The 24,340-nt window shown below is 42.8% G+C and overlaps 1 protein-coding gene across 1 annotated transcript in view; it reads left to right on the top strand.

Annotated features, from left to right (window-relative positions):
• Positions 1-20,349, top strand: part of LOC129181684 (chemokine-like protein TAFA-2) — a 137,445-nt gene extending 117,096 nt beyond the window's left edge. Inside the window, exon 5 of the mRNA XM_054777186.1 lies at positions 20,197-20,349. Coding sequence (XP_054633161.1) covers positions 20,197-20,340 — 144 coding nt within the window. The 3' untranslated portion in view covers positions 20,341-20,349. The remainder of the gene's footprint in view (positions 1-20,196) is intronic.
• The last annotated feature ends 3,991 nt before the right edge of the window (positions 20,350-24,340 follow it).

Here is a 24,340-nt window from a genome sequence, read left to right as displayed (position 1 = left end):
TGTTGGAATTGTACTGCTGTTGATGTGTTCAGGTCGGAATGAAGTTATGAAAGACCGTCAGACTCTGTGTGACTGTGTGGGGACGCTCCACTGTGATTCCGTCTGCCATCATAACGGAATTTTTTGTGAATGTAATTAATGAAATAAAGTAGCTACACCTTTAATGCTTTATTTTTGACAGCCCTAATATATATACTAGGGATGCTCCAATCAGTGTTTTATGCTGCCTGTTCCGATACAGATCATCCATGAGTGAATTCGGCTGATACCGATACCGATCACATAGATTAAGTGTACATTTTTCAATTTATTTAAGACGGACGCTATTGGCCAGGGTTTCTTGTGCACTTTTTTGAAAAAAAAACCCACACAAAACGTACTCACTTACACACAACACTAAACACACAGAACGCCTTGTCTGTCTCTTTGTATTGAAGCAGGCTCATTTAAGAGCTGCACTGTTCATGTAATAAAGCATTCAAGTGCACTGGTAACTTTGAACGTTAGGAAATAGCCTTTCAGACATCAACCAATCAGAGGACGAAAAATGCTGACATCACTGTGGGCCAGCTAGATGGCCTTGTGAGGTAAATCAGAAATCTGATTTAAAAAAACAGCCCCATTGCTAATATTGTGTATGTGTGTATGGGCCAGCACTCTTGATTCTGAAGGCTCCAGGCAGATTACACCGGTATGGCAACACACAAAAGCCGAAATCTGATTAGACAAAAGCAATCTAACATACACATACAGAAAGCAGTGCAGCCAAGAGACACGCTGCGAAATGAATGTTGTAGAATGTATGTTGTAGGTCAATGTTTCCAATCATGATTAAGTCAGCAAAAAAGGCTTTGCTAGCCCTGACGGCACACCGGTATTTCATAAAGGCTCCAGAATACATTTTAATGATTTATTGTAGTAAGCAAGCAGTAGTCAGAAGGACCTTTAAAGTCAAACAATTTGGAGTTCAATTAAATTAAAACATTTCTAGAAAAATAAACCTTAAAGGTTGCACAAAAACATGGAAGTAAAATTGGTCCGTGTAATAGAAGATAACAGAATCTTGCACAACTCTTGTGAGCTTTTCATCCATTAAATTAGCTACAGGTGTGTGTTTTTTTTGTGATGGCAAATAGGAAAGTGTGGTGATGACCACAGAACTGTACATCAATTAATGTAAAACATCAAAACATGACCCGAACAACAAGGCTATCTATCTGTGATTGATGCTCACTACAATATGGTTAAAACATGCCAGCTCTGTTTAGAACATTGGAATTAATCATACCTTTAAATCTTGCGCAAGTTGTAAAACATTTAAAAGACAAATGGTGCACTATCTCAACAATAGCATCTACATTTATACAATATAAACGATGCCAACTGCTGTTTCTTTCTCAGCTTGAGTCCTGCTGACACATGCCACTGAAACGTCTCAGTTTGTTTTTCTCAAGAAGAGATCAGGTGGTCACACTTTCTGTCCTTTCAATCTTTTACTGATAAAATTGTCCTTAAGATGTCATAAAGTACATCATGCCGGACCTCTGCTCTCAAAGTAGGAAGCAGGAGGTCCTGAAACTAGGAAGTGCCTACCAGGTGATACTACGCTGGAGTCCCACCCACGCAGGGGCGTTACTCTGTCTTCAGTGGATCAGCGTGTCAGACTATGTGTTAGCATTTCACTGACTCAAACTCGTGTCAATAAAGGGTGTGTGTGTGTGCATTCTAGGGTGCAAAGTGTGGCAGCAGGTTTGGTAAATTTGCCAGGCAACCTGTCTGTGCAAAATTCAAATAACAGTGCAGCCATTTCCCAAGTCTACAGTACTTCTATTGTATAATTCTAGCCACCTCTAACACCACCATCTTTAACTTGTGTTGTAAATTATGATGTCTCCACTATCCTCTACAAAGAAGAGATTTATCTCCTCATGCTCTGAGCCATATGTTGGAAATAAAGTTTCTTGTTTTTTTTTCATCTATTTCAACAAGCAGCACAAATCCGTTATTGGCTTCATACCACTTTGTGGCACTTTCCACTTTACTCAGTACATTGTCCATCCTTCCATCCATCTTCTTCCGCTTATTCAAGGTCAGGTCGCGGGGGCAGCAGCCTAAGAAGGGAAGCCCAGACTTCCCTCTCCCCAGCTACTTTGTCCAGCTCCTCCCGGCGGATCCCGAGGCGTTCCCAGGCCATTTGAGGGACAAAGTATCTCCAACGTGTCCTGAGTCTTCCCTGAGGCCTCCTACCGGTCGGACACCGGAGGCATCCTGACCAGATGCCCGAGCCACCTCACCTCACGAGCCACCTCACCTGGCTCCTCTCAATGCGGAGGAGCAACGGTTCTACTCCGAGCTTCTCACCTTATCTCTGAGGGAGAACCCAGTCACCCTTCGGAGAAAAACTCATTTTGGCCACCTGTACCCGCGTTCTTGTCCTTTTGGTCACTATCCAAAGCTCATGACCACAGGTGAGGGTAGGAATGTAGATTGACCGGTAAATTAAGAGCTTTGCCTTTAGGCTCAGCTCCCTTTTCACCACGACGGACCGATGCAGAGTCCGCATCACTGCAGATGCCAATCCGTCTGTCAAACTCGCCTTCCATCCTTCCCTCACTCGTGAACAAGACCCCCAGGTACTTAAACTCCTCCACTTGGGGCAGGAGCTCATCCCCGACCCGGAGATGGCACTCCACTCTTTTTCGAGCGAGAAAATGGTCTCGGACTTGGAGATGTTGATTGTCAATCCAGCCGCTTCACACTCGATCCAGTGAGAGTTGAAGGTCACGGTTTGATGAAGCCAGCAGGACCACATCATATGCAAAACGCAGAGACCCAATCCTGCAGCCACCAAACCGGAACCCCTGGCTGTACCTATAAATGATGTCCATAAAAGTGATAAACAGAATTGGTGACAAAGGGCAGCCCTGGTCGAGTCCAACGCTCACTGGAAAAGGGTCCAACTTATTCCCGGCAGTGCGAACCAAACTCTGACACTGGTCATACAGGGAACGAGCCGCCTGAATGAGGTGGTCCAGTACCCCCTATTTCCGGAAAACTCCCACAGAATTCCTCAAGGAACGCAAAACGTATGTAGACTGGTTGGACAAACTCCCATGCGCCCTCAAAGACCCTGCCGAGAGTATAGAGCTGGTCCACAGTTTCACGACCAGGACGAAAACCACACTGCTCCTCCTGAATCCGAGATTCGAGAACTATCCGGCAGTTCCTCCTCTCCAGAACCCCTGAATAGACCTTACCAAAAAGGCTGAGGAGTGTGATCCCACGATAGTTGGAACACACCCTCTGGTCCCCCTTCTTAAAAAGAGGGACCACCACCCCGGTCAGCCAATCCAGAGGCACCGCCCCCGATTTCTATGCAACGCTACAGAGTCCTGTCAACCAAGACACACCCACAGCATCCAGGGCCTTAAGGAACTCTGAGCGGATCTCATCCACCCCGGGGGCCCTGCCACCGAGGAGTTTTATAACCACCTCGGCAACCTCAGCCCCAGAGATAGGAGAGCCCACCGCAGAGTCCCCAGGCACTGCTTTTTCATTGGAAGACGTGTTGGCGGGATTGAGGAGGTCTTCGAAGTATTCCTTCGACCTGTCCACAACATCTCAAGTCGAGGTCAGCAGCACACCATCCCCACCATACACGGTGTTGACCATGCACTGCTTCCCCTTCCTGAGACACCAGAGGGTAGTGCAGAATCTCTTCGAAGCCGTCCGGAAGTCGTTAGCTTCTCCAGTCCATAGCTTCTCCAAACTCCTCCCATGTGCGAGATTTTGCCTCAGAGACTGCCAGAGCCGCATGCCGCTTGGCCTGCCAGTACCCATCAGGTGCCTCCGGAGTCCCATGGGCCAAAAAGGCCTGATAGGACCCCTTCAGGTTGACGCCATCCCCCACTGGTGTCCACCAACGGGTTCTGACATTCTGACATTACTGCCATGACAGGCACCAACCACCTTACGGTCACAGCTCCGATCAGCTGCCTCGACAATGGAAGCAAGGAACATGGCCCACTTGGACTCAATGTCTGCCGCCTCCCTCGGAACATGGTCGAAGGTGGGAGTTGAAACTCCTTCTGACATGGGACTCTGCCAGTCAGTACATTGTATGTACATTATACTGTATGTACATTGCCTGAAAGCATGTTTTGTTTAAATGTCTGGTGAGACTGTAACACCTGCAAAACATTTCAACTCAATGACTACTGTGGCAGCAAAATCACAAGCGACTGTTAAAGACAATGAGTTAATAGTGCAGGGAAATGTTACTCTAATCGGTCATTTTCGCATCTGCTCATAATCAGTCTGTGGAGGCAGTGAGACAAATAAAAAAATTCTCTGTCTGCGATGAGATTTAGAGTCATAGGGGAGTGGTGTCAGTGCTGTGATGAATATTCAGTTGTTGACATTTCAGTGTGCAGCGCTGAGGATGTGAAGATGGATGATGCCAAGTTGGAGTGAGAGCATTGCACAACATGAACAGGATGAGGAGAAGAAGCAGATTAGAGACACTCTCGTAACCCTTTTATTTTACACTAGAATTATATTTTGCAGAAGTAGACCACCCCCCCCAATAGTCCCAACAGTGCATTTAATTCCAGTGAATAAGGGCTACTTTAAAACACACACACACACACTCAGCAGACACCAGGGACTTGACTTCAGTCGATGTTGTGAAAGAACACCATACTGTAAGTAGCACTGCTGTAATTAATGAGACTTGTTGTTGATGATTGCTATTGTCAGTTTGCAGTTCAGTGACAGTCAACCAGTTTCGATGTAGGTCACACCACCAAAATCTTCTCATTAAACCCACTGAGCTGCATTGCTGCACCATCCTGTTTATTCAGCTATTGAGAGTGTGTGAATATTTTTTTCTCTCAACTTCAGAAGGCTCTGTAATATACAGACGCACATCAGCGAGAACGAAAGAAGCCAGTGTTACATTTGGAGTGTGATAAAGGCAGAGAGGCAGAAGAAAGAATTTGAGCTAGAACATTAAGGAAGTGGAGGGAGGACACAGGGAATATGTGCCGTTGTGTTGTTGTTTACATACTTCTTTATTAGTTTAATGGCCTGTTTTGCATAATCACAGTCATATAGAGTTTGTGCTGAATACAACACTCAAGAGAGTTTCAGCTCTATACATAGCCACAACTGTCACAAAACCAAAGCACAAGTTCTGTGCAAGGACACAGACTGATGCACAGTTCAGCAGCAGTTAGAGCTAGCTAGAGTCAGCAACACATGAAATGCAACAAAGATATTTGTATGCTTTGCTGAATGAATTAACAAATTTGACTGCGAAAATAGAGGATTATATAGCCAAGCTCAAAAACTTCACCAAACTGGGATTTCAGACAAAACAGAAGGTGATCAGACTTTTACAACAAAGTAACACAAATTTACATATGTACAGTACTTCATATAAAAATTAAAGGTAAGACCACAGATGTTTTTTTAGGTCATAAAAAATAACCCAGCCGTGAACTGAATAAAAAGCAGATGTTCTTTGCTGTATTGAATACTATTCTGAATAAAATGTGCAGGACTGAGAATGGATTGGAGTCCTTATCAAAGTGATCACTTTTTGACACTGTACTAGAGTTTTTTTTTCATATCTGCTATTATCAGTTTGGATGTTTTGTGCATTCAGCATTGTGCTAAGAATGTAGCTTTGATTAGTTTTTCTCAGGTCGCAGATGCTGTGGTACTGATGTTGTTTATTCCTGCTTGAAATAGAAGTGTCTTACAAGCTGCATGGTGTGTAGCACAAACCCAGTGTCCTACATTAAACATACACATTAAAGATAACTCAAGCTCCCAAACATTAGGAGGCGAGATATACGCACACATATTTGCAAACATCATGTTGGGTATATTGTACACTCACACCTTTAAAAAAAATTACAAACACTTTATTACCCATCAATGTACACTCACAGTTCTTCATAATTAATTACAGAGCACAACACCAGGAGTCACGGCAGGTAATGATGGTCTATTTGCATAATTACAGAGGTTAACGGAAAAAGTAATAGACAGCCCCCAACGACACCTTCTACAACATACTGTAGGTAGATGGGAGTTGGTCGCCCTGTGAGCAAGGTGAGGTTTTAAGAAAAGGAAAGAAAATGAAAATGACAACAATCATACACTGTCATTGTCATATGCAAATCAGGGACACTATTATATAAACATATGAACAAAAAGACATCACTCTATGTTTCTTCCCTCATATTTTTTGTTTTCATTTTGCAGAATTTTACAGCTGGTTGAAGAACACAGTAAAACTTTAATTCAGCAGACAGATGCTGAATTCTTGAGAAGAAACATTCCAAAGTAGTGTTATTTGTTTGTTTTAGCCTTTTTCTTTGGGGTGGGAAAAGTCGTAAATGAGATCTGTTTGTTTGTAAAGATCCTCATTAGTGGTGCCCTACAAAAAAAAAGAAAAAGAAAAAGAAAAACAACCACTGACGATTAGCCGACTAAAGGTCTATGACTACAGGTCTACGACTATGAAAATCCTTATTAGTAAACAGCCCTAAATTAAATGGATTAAATTAAGGCAAAAAGTACTACTTTTGATTAACACTATACTTTTCTTACAAAGTTAGACCAATTTCCAATAATCAAATAATCACTAAATAAACAATCAAAATCCGATACATGTGAATTAAAATTAAAATAATCTGCCAACACAACAACAGTTGTACTTGCTAAAACACTTAAACCAAGTAAAATGATATTTTGGCAAATAAAAGGTTCTTGTTCTAATGACATTATATTAAAAACTTTAAAATCCAATAATTTGAATTTTCTTTTAAAATCTCATAAAACGTCTTAAATATGATTTCCATAGGTCTTAAAAATTTTAACCAATCACAGGCGCTGATAACGTCATTTCCGTACACATACCATAACAAACATGGAAATGTAAAGGAGAAGCTACAAGTGGACTGCTCGCGAAGTAGCGTTATTTCTAAGTATGTTATTTCACATCCATCCATCCATTCATTTTCTATGCCGCTTATCCTCATTAGGATCGTGGGGGTATGCTGGAGCCTATCCCAGCTGACTTCAGGCGAGAGGCGGGTTACACTCTGGACTGGCTGCCAGCCAATCGCAGGGCACATATAGACAAACAAGCATTCACACTCACATTCATATATTCAATTAACCTAACATACGTGGTTATGGAATGTGGGAGGAAACTGGAGTACCCGGAGAAAACTCACGCACGCACAGGGAGAACATGCAAACTCCACACAGAGATGCCCAAGCGGAGATTCAAACCCAGGTTGGCCAGGTGGCCAACATGCTAACGACTCGGCCACTGTGCGGGGTTATTTCACATTTGTCTGAAAAATGTATTTAATATAAAAGTGAAAAATGGATGAAACATGTTCTTTATTAAAATGTAGCATTTGATGATTCTCACTACAATGCTATGAAGTGTAGTTCCGAAGCCCACGATAGTGTCTTTGTCCGTCAATGTAAAGCAAAAGTAGGCATATGACTTGGGGCAGGATCTCATCCCCGACCCGGAGATGGCACTCCACCCGAGAGAGAACCATGGACTCGAAATTGGAGGTGCTGATTCTCATCTCAGCCGCTTCACACTCAGCTGCGAACTGATCCAGTGAGATTTGAGGTCACGGCTCAATGAAGCCAACAGGACCACATCATCTGCAAAAAGCAGAGACCCAATCCTGCAGCCACCAAAATGGAACCCCTCAACGCCCTCGCTCCGCCTAGAAATTCTGTCCATAAAAGTAATGAACAGAATCGGTGACAAAGGGCAGCCTTGGCAAAGTTCAACCCTCACTGGAAACCGGACAGACTTATTGCCGGCAATGCGAACCAAACTCTGACACCGGTCATACAGGAAACAAACCGCCTGAATTACTGTAGGTGGTCCAGTACCCCATATTTCCGGAAAACTCCCCACAGAATTCCTCGAGGAACGCGGTAAAATGCCTTTTCCAAGTCCGCAAAACACATTAGACTGGTTGGGCAAACCCCCATGCACCCTCAAGGACCCTGCCGAGAGTGTAGAGCTGGTCCACAGTTCCACGACCAGGGCGAAAACCAAACTGCTCCTCCTGAATCCGAGATTCAACTATCCTAATCCCCCTCTCCAGAACCCCTGAATAAACTTTACCAGGAAGGATGAGATAGTTGGAACACACCCTCCGGGCCCCCTTCTTAAAAAGGGGAACCATCACCCCGGTCTGCCAATCCAGAGGCACCGCCCCCAATGACCACGCAATGCTGCACAGTCGTGTCAAAGAAGACACGCCCACAGCATCCAGGGCCTTTAGGGGGCAGATCTCATCCCACCTCGGGGCTCTGCCACCAAGGAGTTTTTTAACCACCTCGGCAACCTCAGCCCCAGAGATAGGAGAGCCCACCGCACACTCCCCTGGCACTGCTTTCTCATTGGGAGACGTGTCGGTGTGATTGAGGAGGTCTTCAAAGTATTCCTTCCACCGGTCCACAACATCTCAAGTCGAGGTCAGCAGCACACCATCCCCACTATACATGGTGTTGACCATGCACTGCTTCCCCCTCCTGAGATGGCGGATGGTGGTCCAGAATCTCTTCAAAGCCATCTGGAAGTCGTTCTCCATGGCTTTTCCGAACTCCTCCCATGTCCGAATTTTTGCCGCAAGCCGCTTGGCCTGCTGGTACCTGCCTCCCAAGTCCCATGGGTCAAAAGCGCCCGATAGGACTCCTTCCATCCCTCACCACTGGTGTCCACCAACGGGGTCTGGGATTACCGCCACGACAGGCACCAACCACCTTACGGCCACAGCTGCAATCAGCTGCCTCAACAATGTAGGCACGGACCATGGCCCATTTGGACTCAATGTCTGCCGCCTTCCTCGGAACATGGTCAAAGCTCTCCTGGAGGTGGGAGTTGAAACTCCTTTTGACAGGGGACCCAGCAGCCCCTCACAATACGTTTGGGCCTGCCAGGCATGACCGGCATCCTCCCCCACCATCGGAGCCAACTCACCACTAGGTAATGATCAGTTGACACCTCTGCCCCTCTCTTCACCCGAGTGTCCTAAACATGTGGCCGCAAGTCCGATGACACGACCACAAATTTGATCATCGAACTGCGGCCCAGGATGTCCTGGTGCCAAGTGCACATGTGAACACCCTTATGCTTGAATATGGTGTTCGTTATGGACAATCTGTGACTAGCACAATACTGTGTATATTTAGTCGGTTGCGTTTTTTGCTTAGAACCTCTCCTGCCTTTGAAAAGACTATCTGCCGGTATAGATGTAATTCCTATAGGTATCTCACTGCTAGTTTGCTGGGAAGGTTGGTTCATGTTCTTTCCACATTTTGCTCACATAGGATATTATTACATATGTCACATATTTTTACTCCGAGCTTAACCAACGCAGCCATTTGTGAAGCATTAATTAATTTTGTTACTTACAGTATTTCATAACCATATTTAGTTTGAACAACTTTGATAGCAGCAGTGCGTAGCACCGCTTAAAGCGCCACATTTTCATCCCTTTGTATCTCAATCGTGCCTGACGGCAACACTGAAGCACACCGCCAGAGATGTCTGTCTTGCCGTAGTACAGTGGTTCTCTGTCATGCCACCCCTAGGGGACAGAAATATTTTCATCCCCCCCCCAATTTGAAATACTATTGAGAAACTGATAATATCTATTTATTTATTTGTACTGTACAAACTGAACTCAAAACTGAAATCAGGAAAATGCAACAAAATGCAGAGATGTGAAGCATGCAAGTATATTCAACTGTCAAATTGCATGTTGAATATGATAAATTTGTACATGTTGGCAGGTCTGCACTAACATAGAAAGTACTCCCTGCCCCTTATGCCCCCCTGACAGTTTACCGCATCCTCTCCACCCCCCCCCCCCCCCCCCCCCCCCACGGGGGGACTTGCCCCACTATTTGAGAAGCACTGCCCAAGCAGCACCTGACACTGTCTTTTGTCGTATTCAGAGCTGCTGTTGTGGATGCCACAAGTTCTTCCTGTTTGTTTGACAAATCTCGCATACAGCATCTTGAGCGCCACACATGGCCCTGTTTATGATCAGCCATCGTTTCAACAGCCTGATTGACTGAGCTGTGTGAAAAAGTAGTTCCCACCAGCTGCGTATCATTTAGACAAACTCTCAATAATTTAGTTACTTTCCACTGTGTTCCTGTTAATGATATACATTACCTCAAATGACTGAAGTATCAAAAGTATCAATACTTTGATTTGAGAATTGATTTTTGAGCACAAAAATCTGGGATCGGAAGTACTGATATTTCAGTATCAATCCGCACCTCACTAATATTTTGTTTAGATAAGTCAACTGTAAAAAAAAAACTGGTCGAAAGATTAGTTGTTAAGGGCAGCACTAGTATTAATGACTTTTATTTCAAACAAATGCATTAATTTCAGTCTCTCTTTTAAATGTTTACATTTTTTAAGGCACTATGGTACCTTACTACCTTAATGCAGCCTGGTCAGAATTTATCGAGCACAGCCACCTATGCTGTGCGCACGCTGTGGTGTGTTGCAGCAGAGCACAGCAAAGGAGAAAAATTTTGTACTTTTTTTGCCGGCATGGATGTAAAATGGGCCTTAAATTCTGTTCTTTGTGGTTTTAAAAAGGTCTTTAAAAGTCTTAAATTTGACTTGTTGAAGCCTGCAGAGACCCTGGCCATCAAGACCATCAACCATCAACTGCTTCAATTTCAGTTATTGCAGTAAAAGATTAACTTTTAAACCCACAAGAGGAGTTTGACGTGCACCCCAAACAATTCTAACCTTTGCGTGAACAGCGACCCGGACTGGAGAGCTGTGATTGTTTTTGTTTTTTCGTACAACATTTCTATTTTTTCCCTCATGCAAAAGTTCCAAAAAGTCCACCAAAGCAAAAGAAACAACAGCACAATTATATCAAGTATCTCAGCGAAAAAAATTCAATACGCAAATATGAACAGTCATTTGAACATAACGAAAACATGAGCGGTTTCAGAGCAACATGTACAATAAAAGTGAATGTATGTTCCACATCGAGCCAAAGAGCTATAACAAAAGCAAGATGCAGTCAGCAGGGCCGGTGTAGTGACTATGCTGTAGCATAATGAAGCCTTTGTCTGCAAACGTGTTGACATTGAAATCAATACTTCTCATTCTATTGCTTTTGAAGCACACTGCCGTTCAACGGGCTGATGTGAACCCATCTGGTACTGCTTCAGACAACACTGGAGATACAAACAGCAACTAAACCAGACGCATACTTCACAAACGACATTACAGTACCCATATAGAATTAATTACCTTTCCTGTACTTGTGGACTGCTACAGAGGAAATGAATAAAAAATGGATGCAGACAAAGACAACAGAAAGGGAGTGGAGCAATGGAAAAGCATTTATCTTATAAAGAGGGAAAGTTTCATTTCCACTGGAGCTCCCTTCATTTCAATTAGATTGTTCCTGCATTTCCACAGTAAATAATTTAAAGGCAAAACCATCAGCAGACAGCCATGGCCGTATGAATGTTTTAGAGTGTGCACAGGGAGTGCAGTGAGTGACGTCTGAGATAGTGGTGTGGGTCCAAAGGATGGATATAGTTTTTAGTTGCGTTTCCTGGGCTTTCAAACACCTCTTGCGGGGCCTTTATCCAAGTCTGTCTCTGCCTCTGATGAACTACACATGGATAAGGTTTGTTGTTGCATGTTTTTCTGAATAAAGATGTAGGACGTCAGCTCCGATACATGTCAGAAGAGCAAAAAAAGGCGGTCAAAAAATAACATGGGTTGGGCAATGTGTGTGTGTGTGTGTGTGTGTGTGTGGATGTGGTAAAAATGTGGCTTAGCAAAAAGCAAGGAGAGAATCTCGATTGGATGGTTTAACTGGAAAATCCTCTGGTTTCAGCTCAGGTACTAGACTATAATCTCCAAAATTATAAGAGTGCTTAACTTCTGCAAGATGAAGACCGCTGGCTGGAGACCCTCTGGTTGGACACTGACTGACCATCTGGATTGGCATCATCCAAACCAAGAGGCCAGATGCGTTGGCTCTAAAGGCAGACAATGAGCCGTCTGGGGTGAAGTGTTGGGTTGAAAGCTCCGAGCCAGGGACTGAGGCTTCTAGCTAGTCAGCCCTGAGGCCGCCCAGCTTTTAGCAAGCCAGCATATGCATAGAGAGATAGTAGCCTTGCCTCAGGAGAAGCAGGTTGAGACCTTGGCCAATGGCCGGGACCACTTCCAGAATCCATGGCCTTGAAATAAAGGTCATATGGAAAGTTAACATGACGAAAGCTTAATAAAAACAACAATATAATGAAATGTTTTTCAAAAGTTTCACATACATATGACACTTTTGACAAACAACTGCTGTAATATGCATGCCAGTAGTTGACCATATCACTTTGTTCGCAAACACTAAATGCATGTGCACAAACTGCTCTCTGGACACCCTTCTTTGGCATATACACCTTAGTTAGTTAGTTATCAATTTGAATGTAAGTGATGTTTCTTCTGAGTGGCTTAAATGTACACTGGCAAATCATTATACAGTAAAAGTCATTACTTTCACCTGCATAAAGACTTCCACAGCCCTGTAACAATTTGCCACTGTTACAATAACGGTAAAAAAACCCTGCACTTCTACACCCATTTTGAAAATGGGTCTGAGTTCTCAGGCTCCTTGTATAAACATTATCATTCATTTTTGATTGGAAATTGTGTGAGGTAAATTACCTTTTAAGGAGTCAAAATTTACAACTGTGAAGTTTTCTTTTGTCTGGGAAAGGTTTCTGTGTGTGGGTTATGAACCCACAATTAAATAACAAAATAATATTCATGTACATCAATAGTCTCATACTAGCGGTCCACAGGCCATTTGCAGCCCACCAAGTCACATTTTGCGGCCCGCGACTTAACATCAAAGATTACTGTAAATGCAGCCCGCAAGGCAATGATAGTCATAGGGTAAGCATAAGCTACCACTGAACTAAGAGTGAGTATGAAGAAATTAACAAGGGTGTCACACGACAGAACACTACCTACAATCGTGGTGCTAAAACACACACACACACACACACACACACACACACACACACACACACACACACACACACACCCACACACACAAATGACAGCACAACATGTAACAGGTAAGTAAATATACAGAGGGCATCTACTGCTATGGGGAATAATAAACAACGCTAAACACGTAACTTCAGCAACTTTTTACAAACCAAGTGCCACAATGCATGCTGGGAGCCGCCATCGCTCCCAAACAGGTTTGTGACAAAATATCTATATATCAAACTATCGCAGTATTAAACCCTACTGTGGATTATCGATACCTTTCGCCATGTATCATTTTTTAAAAATCGTTATTATTAGGGATGCGCCGATCAGGGTTTTATGCAGCCGATACCGCTACCGATCATGAGTAAAATCGGCCGATACCGATACTGAAACCAATGACGTGGAAATGCATTATTGTTTATATTAGGGATCACCAATATGTTTTTTGTGAGAACTACTTTTGCAAAATGAAAATGGCCAAGAGCTACTTATTTTTGCAACATAGCTTATTTCAAACCAAACAGACCAAGTATGCTTGTTTTATCAGAACACTCACAAAATGCTGGTAAGCGTCCACCGCAACAAAAAATTGAGATGAAGAGTCAGTGTGACTGAGTACTGGAGCACTATCCATCCATCCATCCATTTTCTATACCGCTTCATCCTCATTAGGGTCGCGGGGGCATGCTGGAGCCTATCCCAGCTGACTTTGGGCGACAGGCGGGGTACACCCTGGACTGGTCGACTGGAGCACTAGTCAATCACAATTTACATTTGGTGAAAGCGGCGTTAGCATCTGGGGTCCAAGTAAACGGCACCTTAATGGATGTGAGCTGTGTTAGAGGTTCCGCCACCTGACTAACATTCCGGATAAAACATCAGTGGCATTCAGCAAAACCTAGGAACCTCTGAAGGATCTTTCTTGATGTGGGAATGGGCCACTCAACCACAGCCTTAATTTTAGAAGGGTCGGCATGAAGTTGCCCTTTTTCCACTATAAACCCAAGCAAGAGAACAGAGGTGGTGTGAAAGGCGCATTTTTCAGCTTTAACAAAGAGTCTATTTTTTTGGAGCCTTTGGAGAACCAGCCGGACCTTCTGGACGTGCTCCCCCAGCGTGCGGGCAAAAAAAATCAGTATATCATCCAGATATATGCACAAATGCAAAGCCACCGAGCATGTCAGGAAGGATGTCATTAACAAAATTTTGGAAAACAACGGGGGCATTAGTGATCCTGAAGGGCATGACCAAGTATTCAAAATGCCCGAGGGTGGTGTTAAAAGCGGTCTTCCATTTATTCCCTTCACAAATCCAAACAAGGGGGTAAGCGTTGCGGGGATGGAGCTTGGAAAAAAAATTAGCAGCATGGAGCGAGTTGAAAGCTGAATGTAGTAAGGGCAGAGGATATTTATTTTTAACGGTTACGTCATTAAGGATGCGGTAGTTGATGCAGGGGCGCTGTGATTGGTCTTTCTTCTCAACAAAGAAAAAAACTTGCCGCTAAGGGTGAGGACGAAGGGCGGATAAGGCCTGATGCGAAGGAGGAGGAAATATACTCCTCTAGCGCCTGTCTCTCCGGTCGAGAGATGTTGTATAAGCACCAGGATGGAAGTGCTGCGCTCGGCAGGAGATTGATGCAACAGTCATAGGGGAGATGTGGAGGAAGTGAGCGGGCTCTATCCTTGCTAAAGATCTCCCGGAGATTGTTGCAGACTAAGGGAATGAGGGAAAGGTCTATTTCTTCGGGAGTAGTACAGCAGAGGACGGGCGAGAACACGCCGACCTGAGACAATGCGTGTGGCAAAAAACGCTACGTTGATAATAGAAGATTTGGTCCAATCAATGTGGGGGTTATGTTTGTGAAGCCAAGTAAGCCCTAAAACGATGGTAGTGGAGCGTGAGGGAATAACAAAAAATGTCATGGTCTCATGGTGATTGCCAGACAGGCGGAGAGAAAGTGAGTGAGATCAGGGAGAGAACTACTTTGGAGGTCGGTAACCGAGCAATGGATATAGCAAAACGTTTAACAAGAGCTTCGTCTACTCGGGGGAAAACGATCGCTAAGGCTGCTGGGGTTGTAGCTGGCTGGGACACGCCCACGATATAAGCTCCTGTCCATCTCTCGGTCGTGAAGGCGCTTTTTGATGAGCACAGCGAGGGCAATGAGGTTATCGAGCATTTCCGGGATTGCCAGAGGAATTCAAGAGCCCCAAAAAGAAGGAATCCAGCAGCACCAAGGTGTTCCAGTCGCTCCCCGCCGAGAGAGCGCGGAAGCGCGCTGCCTGTCCGGAAGGAGTCTGCTGGAAAATCTGCTCCAAGGCCTTGGAAAAGGCTGGGTAGGAGGAGCAAATGGCCAAAACGCGGTTCCACTCCGCCGTGGCCCATGCCCCAGCTCTTCCAGTCAGGTGTGAAGTAGCGAACGGCACCCGGGCTCATTCAGAGCGAAAGGCAGCGCCCTGGAGTTCAAGATGCAACTCGCACTGAATGAGGGAGGCCTTGCCGGCTTTGACAGCTGCGGGCAGACAGCTGGAGCGCTGTCATCAAGTGGAGGAGGGACCGCTTGGTCCGGTGGAACGACTCCCGTGACAGGGGGCTCAGCGAAGGAGGTCTTAGCTGCAGTGCCATCAGGAGGGTTTGGATCTGAGTCTTGAGGGCCTCCAAGCGTGTGTCCTGACGCTCAGCCATGCTCTTAATGCTGAGACCACGTGCGTCAAACTGTTCTTCCTGCTTGTTAAGGCGTTGCGCCAAGTTGTGGAGAGCAAGCCTGCTTGTGTCCACCTCCGCGGGGCCCATGGTGAGGCTGGATTATTCTGTTATGTGTGGACTGGACCTCAGACGCAGAGGAAGGAGGCAGGCGTGCAGATAAATAAGCCTTTTAGTGAAGTTTGTAGAGGGTTAAACAACAAAGGCCGATGGTGCGTAGAATAATGAAAGAGAAAGCCATCATGGATAACAGACTAAGCTAGTTCTGATAGGGTAGCCAAGCTGGAGAGCAGGAAGCACTGGGTGTACCTTCTCGGAGACGCTGGTGAAAGCTTAGTCCTTGGAAGGAGAGAATTGGTAAATAGGGGTGGAACGATTCATTCACTACATCGATGCATCGATTTATATTCCTATGATCCAACTCCATCAATGTGTGTTTAGCAAGTTGCCATTCTGGGTGGCTTACATCGATCTAACATCATTTAAAAAGATAATGATCGATTAAATCGATACTACGAAATAAAGCATTGGATTTAAGCATGGCAGGCTTATGGATGTGTGTTTTTTAAACACTTTTAATGATAACGACTCAATAAAAGACAAAAAAGAAATTCAGTCTGTGTCTTCCGGTATATGGTGGTCATGGGAGTTGTAGTGGACCTGTGAAATACAGCTGATTCGCTTTTTCTTTTGGTCAGTTAATTCATTTCATTCAGTATTCATATTTAAATCGTCTATCTTTATTTGAAACTCCTTTTAAGTGACATTTATGGGGACAATATGCAAAGTAGGGATGTTTTGTATGCCTGGTATTTTATGGTTGAGTCGCGGTGACGCTTAGTGACGTCCTCATCCAGCCAGGCACGTCCAGGTCAGAGCATATGCTTACGTACGTGGAAGCCATAAATGACGTGCACTTGGTTGTGCCGGGGAGGAGGGAGAAGAGAGAAAGGTTGGGAAGCTGAGATTTTTGTTCACTGTTTATTCGTTTTGTCACACATTTACACTCCCGTTTATGTATTCTTTTTTTTGCCTTAGCACGTTTCCTTACACTGCTGCACGTCATCTGCCATCACGTCACATGCAAAGTGTCTGTTTGCTCTCCCAGTTTGGTCTCATCATTATCAAAACTTATTATCATAAACCCACCACACCACGGTATCCTGTTCAGTGTCTCTGATGGAGGACCCATCTTGACCCTCTCAGCGGCAAAAGGTACAAGGAGGCCACATTACATGCTAAAATGGCAGCTGTGATCAGGAGGGTTATCAGCACAAATAAAAACTCCTGCTGCCTCACCCGTAGAGGTGAGAAAGTTTCAACACCTAACTGAAGATACCACACCACATTCATTTGCTGAGGAATTTGCATAATGTCCCTCACCTTTGGGTGCAAAGTGTAGGTTTGGATTGCATTATTTAAAGCAAATAATTCATTATGGCAAGCTATACAGTACCAACCTCTGTTCATCCTGATTTTGTATTGCATTAAAAAAAATTGTAGTAACTGATAATTTATTCGTAAGTATGTCAGCATTGTTCATAATTTATACCTGATTCCCTTACAAAAACACAATGTGAATCTCGGAAACGTCACCTGCACATTAACAGGTAGTGACGTCGGGGGGTCAGAGTTGAGTTTTTGTTTATTGTGGGCTATGGCCGCAACAGTTACCCATGTTGTTATCATAGCTGTTATTATTATTGTGACTGTTGTGAGATAATGTAAACCTGCAATAAAAGTCATTTGTTCAAGTTTGATGGTTTGGTGGTGGTCTCACCGAACAATTACTGACACCTAGTGACCAATATGGAATAGTCCATTCACAAGTGGTGGTCTTAATGGCTTATACTGTATTTGTATTAGTGCATTTAGCCATGCTTATGCTTGAAAATGCTTAATTTGGGCAAAACATATGTACAATTTGCTTAAATATGCATATTTTTGTACTCATAATAGGCCGTAGTCAACCACAAAACAGTGATCATTAATTAATTAATTAACATTTGAGAAACCATGACAGAGTAATGTAAGGGAGTGATGTTTGAACCGTGATGTAGCGAGGGACGACTGTATACTCAAATTTCTGCTTGGCACCTTGACTTCTGATTTCAATGTAAGTTTGTTGGTAAAGCAATACAAACAAAATGAAAATGCTAACAATTAAATACTGTATTTAATATCATGAGGTGATGATATATTTGTATGATTTCCAAGCTACAGGCCCTGAGGGTAACCATAACTGCGATGTAGCGCACGGTCAAAACGAGTTTGATGTTTGTAGACAGATTTTTGGTGTTTTTCCATTTTACTTCACTCTGTTTATTGTTGTTCATCCATGTTTTATAAAGTGTTATTTTTAGTTAGTTAGAAATGACTGCTCCAAGACATGTAGATAAATGACAAGGCGAGTGTGTAATCAATGTACATCCTAGACATAATGTGTGGCTGTATATAAACTGGTAAGAAAATATAATAAAAACAATGTTATTTCATTTTGTATTGACTTTGGAACCCAAAATGATCAATATCTACATTGTGTCGCCTGACTGACAGATGCCCAATGCTCAACTGTTCGGAAAGGGTCTATTTGTTTCAGTTGACAGGAGCCCAAGGCTGCAGAGAGTGAACCAAAGCAGAAAAAACTAAACCCAAGTGAGGACGGTGGAGTGAGGAATACAGAGGAAAAATATATTCAAAACATAAAATGCACATTACCTATGATTCAGACGCACTATGGTTTGACAAAAATTAGACGTACACTAACAGAACGTTGTTAAAAATACAATACAAAATCATTCTGAAGCTCTCCATTAGCAAGCAGTACCAACATTTTCAGCTAGTCTGTGAGTTATTAGAACAGACAGTTGACAGGCTTACAGCGTAATTGGTGAGACGCATGAGAGAGAGAAACTTGCCTGCTCCCATTCCACATCATTCCAACACCATAATACACGCCATCGAGAGCATAACACTTTAGCAGGCTGTAAAATATCCTTTTTAATTGAATTGCCATCAAGTGTTGAGCACAAGGACCCACCATTGTCTTTCCAGAATGAAAGAGCTACCTGTACATGTCTCGCTGCTGTATGATGGGCGCACACGGGTTTAACTGTTAAATGATTATTTCTAAGTAAAAATAGTATCAGGAATGATAGGTCTACGAGTGCGCTGGTGACATTGTTAGTGCTGATCGATCGACTGTCAGGTGTCATTCAAATGAAGTTCGTGTATATCTGACGCTGTGCTTAAATATAAAGGACATCCTCAACGCACACATAGAGAGATGCAGCACCGGAAAACATATCATTATTCAATACCTGTATTGTGCACACCCACTCATCCAAGTTGTCTCTCCAGTCATTACATCCCACATGTAATTATGTTCTACTGAGAACATTGCCGCCAGTGTATTAGTAACACATGCATGTGTGGTTGCTTCTTGTATTTTCATTCTTTCCAGTATTAGCCATGACTTCAGGTTGTTGACATCTCATTTTCGGCCATCACGTTTCCTCTCACTGAATTAAAACAGCTGTCAGGCGTGGTGCTCGAGACGTCACAGACATGTGTCCTTCATGTACCGCCTTTGTGAGTGCAGTAACCTTGAGATGTTGTTGTTTTTGCCACAAAGAGCCAAAGAAGTTTTACCCCATTGACACACAAACATAGACAGAAAAAAACAGGAAATAACTAAAACAAGCATCCATCTGTGTCCCCCTTTCAACTTGCGATCTGTGCTAAAGCCTTGGGGGTTGTATAGTTGAGGTGTCAGCAGTGATGTGATAGCGCTGAGGTGGTCCAAAAAGAGGATTCTTCTTATTCCTGATCCGCTTACTCCGCTCACTCCCTCCACCTTTGCTTCTTTTGTACCTGCAAAATTGCTGAAGCTTAAAGCCAATAGCAAAAGGTTTAAATTTATTGTGAAAAGTAATTCTGAAAAGTTTGTATAGCTAGGATGTTTAATGTTTCATTTCAAACAACAAACATTTATAAATAATGAACAATTAACCAAAAAAATGAAACCTTGATTTTATGATTGCCCCAGTTTTCATAGGATTCAGTTTTTCCCAAAAGTTATTATAAAGTTAAAAATATGTCTCCATTTTCGTACACTGTTTTGGTTATCATACAGCCAAACAGTGCACCTAACAAACTGGTCCACAGAATCCATCCATCCATTTTCTATACCGCTTCATCCTCATTAGGGTCGTGGGGGCATGCTGGAGCCTATCCCAGCTGACTTTGGGCGACAGGCGGGGTACACCCTGGACTGGTTGCCAGCCAATCGCAGGGCACATATAGACAAACAAACATTCACACCTATGGACAATGGACAATTTAGAGTCGCCAATTAACCTCACCTGCATGTTTTTGGAATGTAGGAGGAAGCCGGAGTGCCCGGAGAAAACCCACGCACACACGGGGAGAACATGCAAACTCCACACAGAAATGCCCAGGGGAGAATCGAACCCAGGTCTTCCCGATCTCCAGGCTGTTCCTGTATTGGCCAACGTGCTAACCACTAGACCACCGTGTGGCTGTCCACAGAATCAAGTGCCCAAATAAAGCATTCATACGTTGGTGACAGTCTCTGTGAAGAATGGATAGCGGTTCTTTTAGAGTTGGGACATTAAAGATGGATTTCAACCAGGGAATCCTTTAATCATTTTCATTAAATGTGTGTTGTGGTCTATTTGTTCATTAAGCTAATGAGGCATTCGAGAGCACTGAATATTTGTGAGTGTTAGAGGAATCTGTCCTTTTTTTTCTGTGTGTCAGAACATTGGGCCTCATTCACAAAACGTTCTTACGCACAAATCTGTCCTTAAAGCCTTCTTACGAAGATTTTTGGCATTCATGAAACGTGTTCTTAACTCACAGTTCTTAGATCTAAGAACAAATTCTACGAACGCTCAGGAGGACTCTTACGCACAAGCAAAGCTTGCACTTTCAATGCACAATCGCCCTCATGATGGATTTTGCAACCTGATCCCAAAAAATGTAGTGCAAATAAAATATCCCAACAATTATTTATCATCAAAACAACTAAAATATACTCCATCGATAGATATATATTAAAATCCCAATTCATCAAAAAAAAAGTAGCTGGCTGGACGTGCGCTGCACAGAGAGAGAATGTAAAGGGACCATTAGATTTATTTGCTGAAAGCCACGAATATTTGATGTCCCACTTCAGGCTTCAGACTTCCCTCTCTGTTCTTGCAGGTGTGCAGGATCATCAGAATAACATCGCAATGAAACGTGGCGTGCCTATTGCGCACTAGCACCCCCAGATAACGACATGCGCCCCCAGCCACGTCTTGAGCCAGAGCACGGGGCTGCTGTATTAATTAGGCAGCGTCTAATCAAATGTAACCACAGAAAAAATAAATTGTCACACACAAACTATGTATTTTGACTTTATTTTTCCATCATGATTGTGAAAATATTTTCTAGAGTTTCCGAAATGGTTTGGTTTCTGATTGATGGCCCACCTCCCGTTTCCTCCAGATCCCTCCGGTGCAGTCCAATCTTTTTTTTTTGAGTCTATTTTAAGTCAAAACACTTCTTTTTAACCTCTGCGGTGGTGCGTTTCTCCGTGGAAACGGCATTTATGTTGCCTGCAATGGTGCTCCATGCCGACTCTTTTTGGATGGCCTGATGACCGGTGGATACACGTGAAAATAAGGTGGTCTTGTGTTCGGTCACTCCTTGTAAAAGCACCTCTATTTCAGTAGAATTGAAGTTTTTCTTTCGTTTGTTGTCCAGCTGCTCCTCAGTCTTGCCCTAGCGCGTTGCCATCTCCGCCTCCAGCTGCCTGTTGCGCACGGCACATTTTTTACCTTGTATGGGAAATAATATGCGGTGACCAATGCAAATTAGGGCTCACATGCACGGGCATCGCAGTTGGCATTCATCAACCTAAGAACACCGGTGCGAACGATTATCCCTTCTTAAGAACGTGTCGTGAATGCGGCGCGGGTTGGAAACTGCGCCTTCTTAAGTACACTTCTTAAGAAGACTTTTAAGAAGATTTTCGTGAATAAGGCCCATTGAGAAAGAAGGTGGAAAAACTATTGAATAGGGTTGGGCATCGACTCTCGCATCAATAAGAACCAGGACTAACATTGCAATTCTCCCAGGATTGTTCACATTTTCTAATTTCGACTCCTAGCTTTGATGCTCACTTCACAAATAGCCGCAGACACCAACAAAGAAGAAGAAATGGCTAAAAAGTTTGGCTTACCCTCATAAAAAAAGCAGTCAGCTCAGTGCAACATTTGCAACATAATATCATGCAAAGGTGTCAACATGATTAAACATCTCCGGATTCATAGCGTGGAATACCTCGTCTTTGATGCGCTACGTTGGACTTCCTCAAAGAAGTCAGAAGCAGGCAAGTCGAACAATAAATGACGACTGTCTCATGCCATTGTAACAGGGTGTCAGGCTGCCCGCTGATGTGGAAGTTCAGTGTAAATAAAGGATGGGAGCTACGGCTGTAGGAAGTACGTTTATTCATGTGCACAGCTCGTCTCATTTAGCAACAGTCCAGACACCTTCTCAACCCACACAACACACGTTTGGCCTCCAAAATAAGAGCTCCGTTGGTGACATCCTGTTTATTATGGCAAAATAAGAGTGTCATAAAAATAGCAAACATATACTAGTGCTAAGTGATAACATTAGCCTGTGTACTTTTCATTGACAAATCTTCTACAAGTTGTTTGATTGTGCATGTTTAAGTGGCTGCAGCATCACACACTCACTAACAGCATATGTGGAAATGTTTTTTCATCGTCTTTTCAAAAGTAAACATCTTTTGTGAAATTGTACTCCTATAGAAAGAAACTTCATAAGATTTATAACCAAGTTGAATGGTTTGATATTTACATACTTGTTGATATGCCTGTGAGGAATTGGTTTGGTTTGGTTTGGTTTGGTTTAGTTTATTTGAACATGAAGGTTACAATGGAATACATCTCATGAATCATCCATTCACAGTTCCACATGTCCAAAAGGAGTAGGAAGAAGCAAAGCTTATTTAATCCTACCCCCCATCCATTCCACATCCAGTACAGTACATGTAGTTTACTTCCTGCATTCCTTGTCATGTTTTCTATAATAATCAGTGTAATAATAAATAAATAACAGTAAAAAAAACAAAACAAGCATGACAGAAAGATCATTGTGATGATCAAGACTCTTCTGCCTTGTATTTAGCAAACATCAACTGCTTGTATTGTTTTTTGAATTTGCTCATCTCTGTACATTGTTTGAGTTCCTTACTCAATCCGTTCCATAGTGTAATTCCACATACTGAAATGCTGTGGGTTTTTAGCGTTGTTCTCGCATATAAATGTTTTAAGTTTAATTTTTCTCTAAAATCATATTTCTCCTCTCTGATAGAGAAATACTGTATGATGTTTTTGGGTAACAAGTTATTATTAACTTTATGCATTATTCTAGCGGTTTGAAAGAATGCTAAATCTGCACATTTTAATATCTGTGATTTTAAAAATGAAGGGTTTGTGTGTTCTCTATACTCGGCATTATGAATTATCCTAATCATAATTCATCGCAAAGTCGATTTTAAAAAATATCATTAAATAATTCATGGAGAAGTTCAGGCATGTCATCCAAAATAATTCTGGTTAACGCCCTCATTTAAACCATGCAAACTTTTATGGCCCTTACACTTAAAAGCTTCGGAATCGAGAATCGTTACAAACTGGACTCGGTACCGGAATTGTTCAAATTGAAACGATGTCCAACCCTACCATTGAATTCAAGATTTCAAGAAGGGACGGAACAGATAGCGAGCCAGGTCACTGTGTGTAATGATTGTACCTGCTGCTGAAGTTTACAATCAAGTTCAAGTGAACATGTATACCGATCTAAGAGTCCACTCTTTGAAGTTAAGTTTGTATATTTTGCATGTAACAAAGTACGTTTTGTGTTAATATTTCTGGTTATCCGGAACAGATTAATTGGATTTACATTACTTCTTATGGGACAAATTGATTCCTTTTCCTACGTTTTGGTTATCGTCTGACCTTTTGGAACGGATCAATGATGAAAAGCAAGGTTCCACTGTAATACATTTTTTAAATATAGTTCTATGTTACAATACTTCTTTCAAACAGATTTTATACCATTTGAAAGCCTGTTTATTTCCCTTTTAAATGATAACAATTTGAAAGGACCATGCATTTCTGGGATGAGAATGAAACATAACCTATTCTTCTGTTTCTACTTACTCTTGTTGTGAGCTTCCCATAATTTACCTGTGCGCAGGGACTCCGCTAATGGACAGGGTTCATATGAATGTCACATTTCAAAATTCCATACTTTTTCCAGACACAAATAGATATGTATCATTAGAGCTGCAACAATTAATCAATGAGTTAATGATTAAACAATTATGATTATTAGTAATTACTAGTAATCAGCAACTAACTTGATATTTGATTACAGTAATTTCCGGTGTATAAGCCGTTACTTCTTTCTTAAACTTTGAACCCT

Source organism: Dunckerocampus dactyliophorus, chromosome 1 (assembly GCF_027744805.1).
Source record: "Dunckerocampus dactyliophorus isolate RoL2022-P2 chromosome 1, RoL_Ddac_1.1, whole genome shotgun sequence".
Taxonomy (NCBI): Eukaryota; Metazoa; Chordata; class Actinopteri; order Syngnathiformes; family Syngnathidae; genus Dunckerocampus; species Dunckerocampus dactyliophorus.
This window is presented reverse-complemented; position numbering and strand designations above follow the sequence as displayed.